Source organism: Colobus angolensis, unplaced genomic scaffold (assembly GCF_000951035.1).
Source record: "Colobus angolensis palliatus isolate OR3802 unplaced genomic scaffold, Cang.pa_1.0 Scaffold22, whole genome shotgun sequence".
NCBI lineage: Eukaryota > Metazoa > Chordata > Mammalia > Primates > Cercopithecidae > Colobus > Colobus angolensis.
The window spans coordinates 437,551-441,085 of NW_012115377.1; the positions used below are offsets into that span (position 1 = coordinate 437,551).

General features: G+C 56.7%; 1 protein-coding gene across 1 annotated transcript in view; it reads left to right on the plus strand.

The window, feature by feature from the left end:
• Positions 1-6: 6 nt before the first annotated feature.
• GIPC3 (GIPC PDZ domain containing family, member 3) overlaps positions 7-3,535 on the plus strand; it is a 5,225-nt gene continuing 1,696 nt past the window's right edge. Inside the window, exons 1-3 of the mRNA XM_011943437.1 lie at positions 7-134; positions 811-996; positions 1,129-1,309. Coding sequence (XP_011798827.1) covers positions 847-996; positions 1,129-1,309 — 331 coding nt within the window. The 5' untranslated portion in view covers positions 7-134; positions 811-846. The remainder of the gene's footprint in view (positions 135-810; positions 997-1,128; positions 1,310-3,535) is intronic.

Genomic DNA, 3,535 nt, shown 5'->3' on the forward strand with positions numbered 1-3,535 from the left:
CCCGCGCCCGCCCGCGCCTCGTCTTCCGCACGCAGCTGGCGCACGGGAGCCCCACGGGCAAGATCGAGGGCTTCACCAACGTCCGCGAGCTGTACGCCAAGATCGCCGAGGCCTTCGGGATCGCGCCCACCGAGGTAAGGACCCCGGACACCCGCGCCCGAGACCATCCGCCTGATGTGGTGAGGGTTGGGGAGCTTGAACGCTGGACGGGAGACCCCAGATCCCCGGATCCCAGACGTCGGGGTGGCTGCCTAATCGCCGGATCTCAGAGACGCAGCCCTCAGGGAACGGGGTGCCACATCCCAGGGTTCCCCTTTGCACTCTCTGCGCAAAAGATGGGGAGGTCTTAGGTCTAGCGGACCCCTAGATATTCCAGAAAATCCTCTGCGCAGACCTCGCTTGGAGCGGACTTCAGCCCTCGGGGAAGCTCCTCTGTGCTTCCTGGGAGTAGCTGGCGTCTGGGGTTCCAGATGGTCCCCTTGGAGATGGGAAGGCTGAGGCCGTGGTGCGGTTGGGGGGTTCCTGGGCATTTTTCCAATCCGGGTCCGTTTGGTCTGCAGCCCCCAGGGGGCGCCAGCAGATTAAACCTGGAGGTCTGGGGGCTGGAGGTCCTGGGGGTATGGAGAGGGGTCTCCACCTGCCGGAAGCCTCCTTCTCCCTCCTCTCTCCATTCTCGGGAGGTCCCACGCCCTGCCCTTTCCCATGGGCTGGGATCCTGGTCGCTGGGGGCAGGGGCCTGCGCAGACAGGGCGGCTGCGTGGGAGGATGTGTGCCCTGGCTACCTCTGCGTTCCTTCTCCCCCCCGGGAAGATTTTATTCTGCACCCTCAACAGCCACAAAGTGGACATGCAGAAGCTCCTAGGGGGCCAGATAGGCCTGGAGGATTTCATCTTTGCCCACGTGCGAGGCGAGACCAAGGAGGTGGAGGTCACTAAGACAGAGGACGCTCTGGGGCTGACCATCACGGACAACGGGGCCGGCTACGCCTTCATCAAGGTGCCCGGGAGGGGGTGGGCGGGTGACTTCCTGGGGTCCAGCAACTGCCCCCTCACTCTGGGTCGACGTGGGTTCTGGGGATTCGAGGCGGGTGGCTGGGGTTGCCCTGCCAGCGACGCTGGATCCCTGCAGAGAATCAAAGAAGGCAGTATCATCAACCGGATCGAGGCAGTGTGCGTGGGTGACAGCATCGAAGCCATCAACGACCACTCCATTGTGGGCTGCCGCCACTACGAGGTGGCCAAGATGCTCCGGGAGCTGCCCAAGTCCCAGCCCTTCACCCTGCGCCTGGTGCAGCCCAAGAGGGCCTTCGGTGAGGCGGGCGGGCTGGCGGGAGCTCTTCCCGAAGCGGGTTCTACGGATGCCGGGGGTGGAGGAGGGTTGGGGATGGCACGGGCTGGAAGGTTCTAGGTGCACCCGCTGCATGGCAAGGAGCTCCTGGCAGGGTAACAGAAACTGGTAGGTAGTTTCCATTAATAGATTGTTATGGAACCAGTCTATGGGGGAGGGGTGGGGGAGAGACTGGGTAAAGTGGAGAGGGAGGAGGAGGCCTCCAGAACCACTTTGTAGCCAGGCTGGGAGCTTTTTTTTTTTTTTTTTTTGAGAGGGAGTCTCACTCTGTGGCCTTGGCTGGAGTACAATGGCACGATCTTGAATCTCAGCTCACTGCAACCTCTGCCTCCCGAGTTCAAGCGATTCTCCTGCCTTAGCCTCCCCAGTAGCTGGGATTACAGGCACCCGCCATTGCATCTGGCGAATTTTTGTATTTTTAGTAGAGACGGGGTTTCACCATCTTGACCAGGCTGGTCTTGAACTCCTGACCTCAGGTGATCCACCGGCCTCGGCCTCCCAAAGTGCTAGGATTATAGGCGTGAACCACTCTGCGCGCAGCCTGGGAACTTTTAAAGTAGTGCTTTGAGATCATGGTGGATTCTAGAGAATGAGAATGTGAGAAAAGTTTTCTTTCTTCCTTTTTTTTTTTTTTTTTTTGAGGCAGAGTCTCAATATGTCACCCAGGCAGGAGCGCAGGGGTGCAATCTCAGCTCGCTGCAACCTCTGCCTCCCAGGTTCAAGAGGTTCTCCTGCCTCAGCCTCAGGAGAAGCTGGGATTACAGGCGTGTACCACCATGCCAGGATAATTTTTGTATTTTTAATAGAGACGGGGTTTCATTATGTTGGCCAGACTGGTCTCAAACTCCTGAGCTCAGGTGATCCACCCATCTTGGCCTCCCAAAATGCTGGGATTACAGGCGTGAGCCACCGCGCCTGGCCGTGCCAGCTAATTTTTAATTTTTTTCTCTTTTTGAGATGGAGTTTCACTCTTGTTGTCCAGGCTGGAGTGCAGTGGCACAATCTCGGCTCACCGCAACCTCTGCCTCCCAGGTTCAAGTGATTCTCCTGCCTTAGCCCCCCAAGTAGCTGGGATTACAGGCATGTGCCACCACGCCTGGCTAATTTTGTGTTTTTAGTAGAGATGGGATTTCACCATGTTGGTCAGGCTGGTCTCGAACTCCCGACCTCAGGTGATCTGTCCGCCTTGGCCTCCCAAAGTGCTGGAATTATAGGCGTGAGCCACTGCACCCTGCCCATTTTTTTTTTTCCATAACTACACTTTCTCAATGAAGAAAGCAGTGTATTGATTCACACACTAGCACATTCTCCTCATCTAGCCATGGGTTGGCCCTTTGGATAGCATTGTTCTATAGAACAGAGCAAGAGCTTCTAGAAGTGCCCTGGCACACATGGAGAGAGGTCCCAGGGAGACTGAGCTGTATGGGGTTCTAGAATCTGCCCTGCTGTAGCTGTGAACTCTAAAAGCCACGCCTAAAAATAGTTTAGGCCAGGCGTGGTGGTTCACACCTGTAATCCCAGCACTTTGGGAGGCCGAGGCAGGTGGATCAGCTGAGGTCAGGAGTTTGAGACCAGCCTGGCAAACATGGTGAAACCCCATCTCTACTAAAAATACAAGATTTAGCTGGATGTGGTGGTGCGGTGCCTGTAGTCCCAGCTACTCAGAGGCTGAGATGGGAGAATCACTTGAACCCGGGAGGCGGAGGTTGCAGTGAGCCAAGATCGCACCAATGCACTCTAGCCTGGGTGACAGAGTGAGACTCAGTCTCAACAACAACAACAAAACAAAGAAACAAAACCTGGCTGGGTGTGGTGGCTCACACCTGTAATCCCAGCACTTTGGGAGGCCAAGGCTGGCAGATCATGAGGTCAGGAGTTCAAGACCAGCCTGGCCAATATGGTGAAACCCCTGTCTCTACTAAAAATACAAAAATTAGCCAGGCGTGGTGGCGGGCACCTGTAATCTCAGCTACTTGGGAGGGTGAGGCAGGAGAATCGCTTGAACCTGGGAGGCGGAGGTTGCAGTGAGCTGAGATAGTACCACTGAACCCCAGCCTGGGAGACAGAGGGAGACTCCGTCTAAAAAAAAAAAACAACACGGCCGGGCGCGGTGGCTCAAGCCTGTAATCCCAGCACTTTGGGAGGCCGAGACGGGCGGATCACGAGGTCAGGAGATCGAGACCATCCT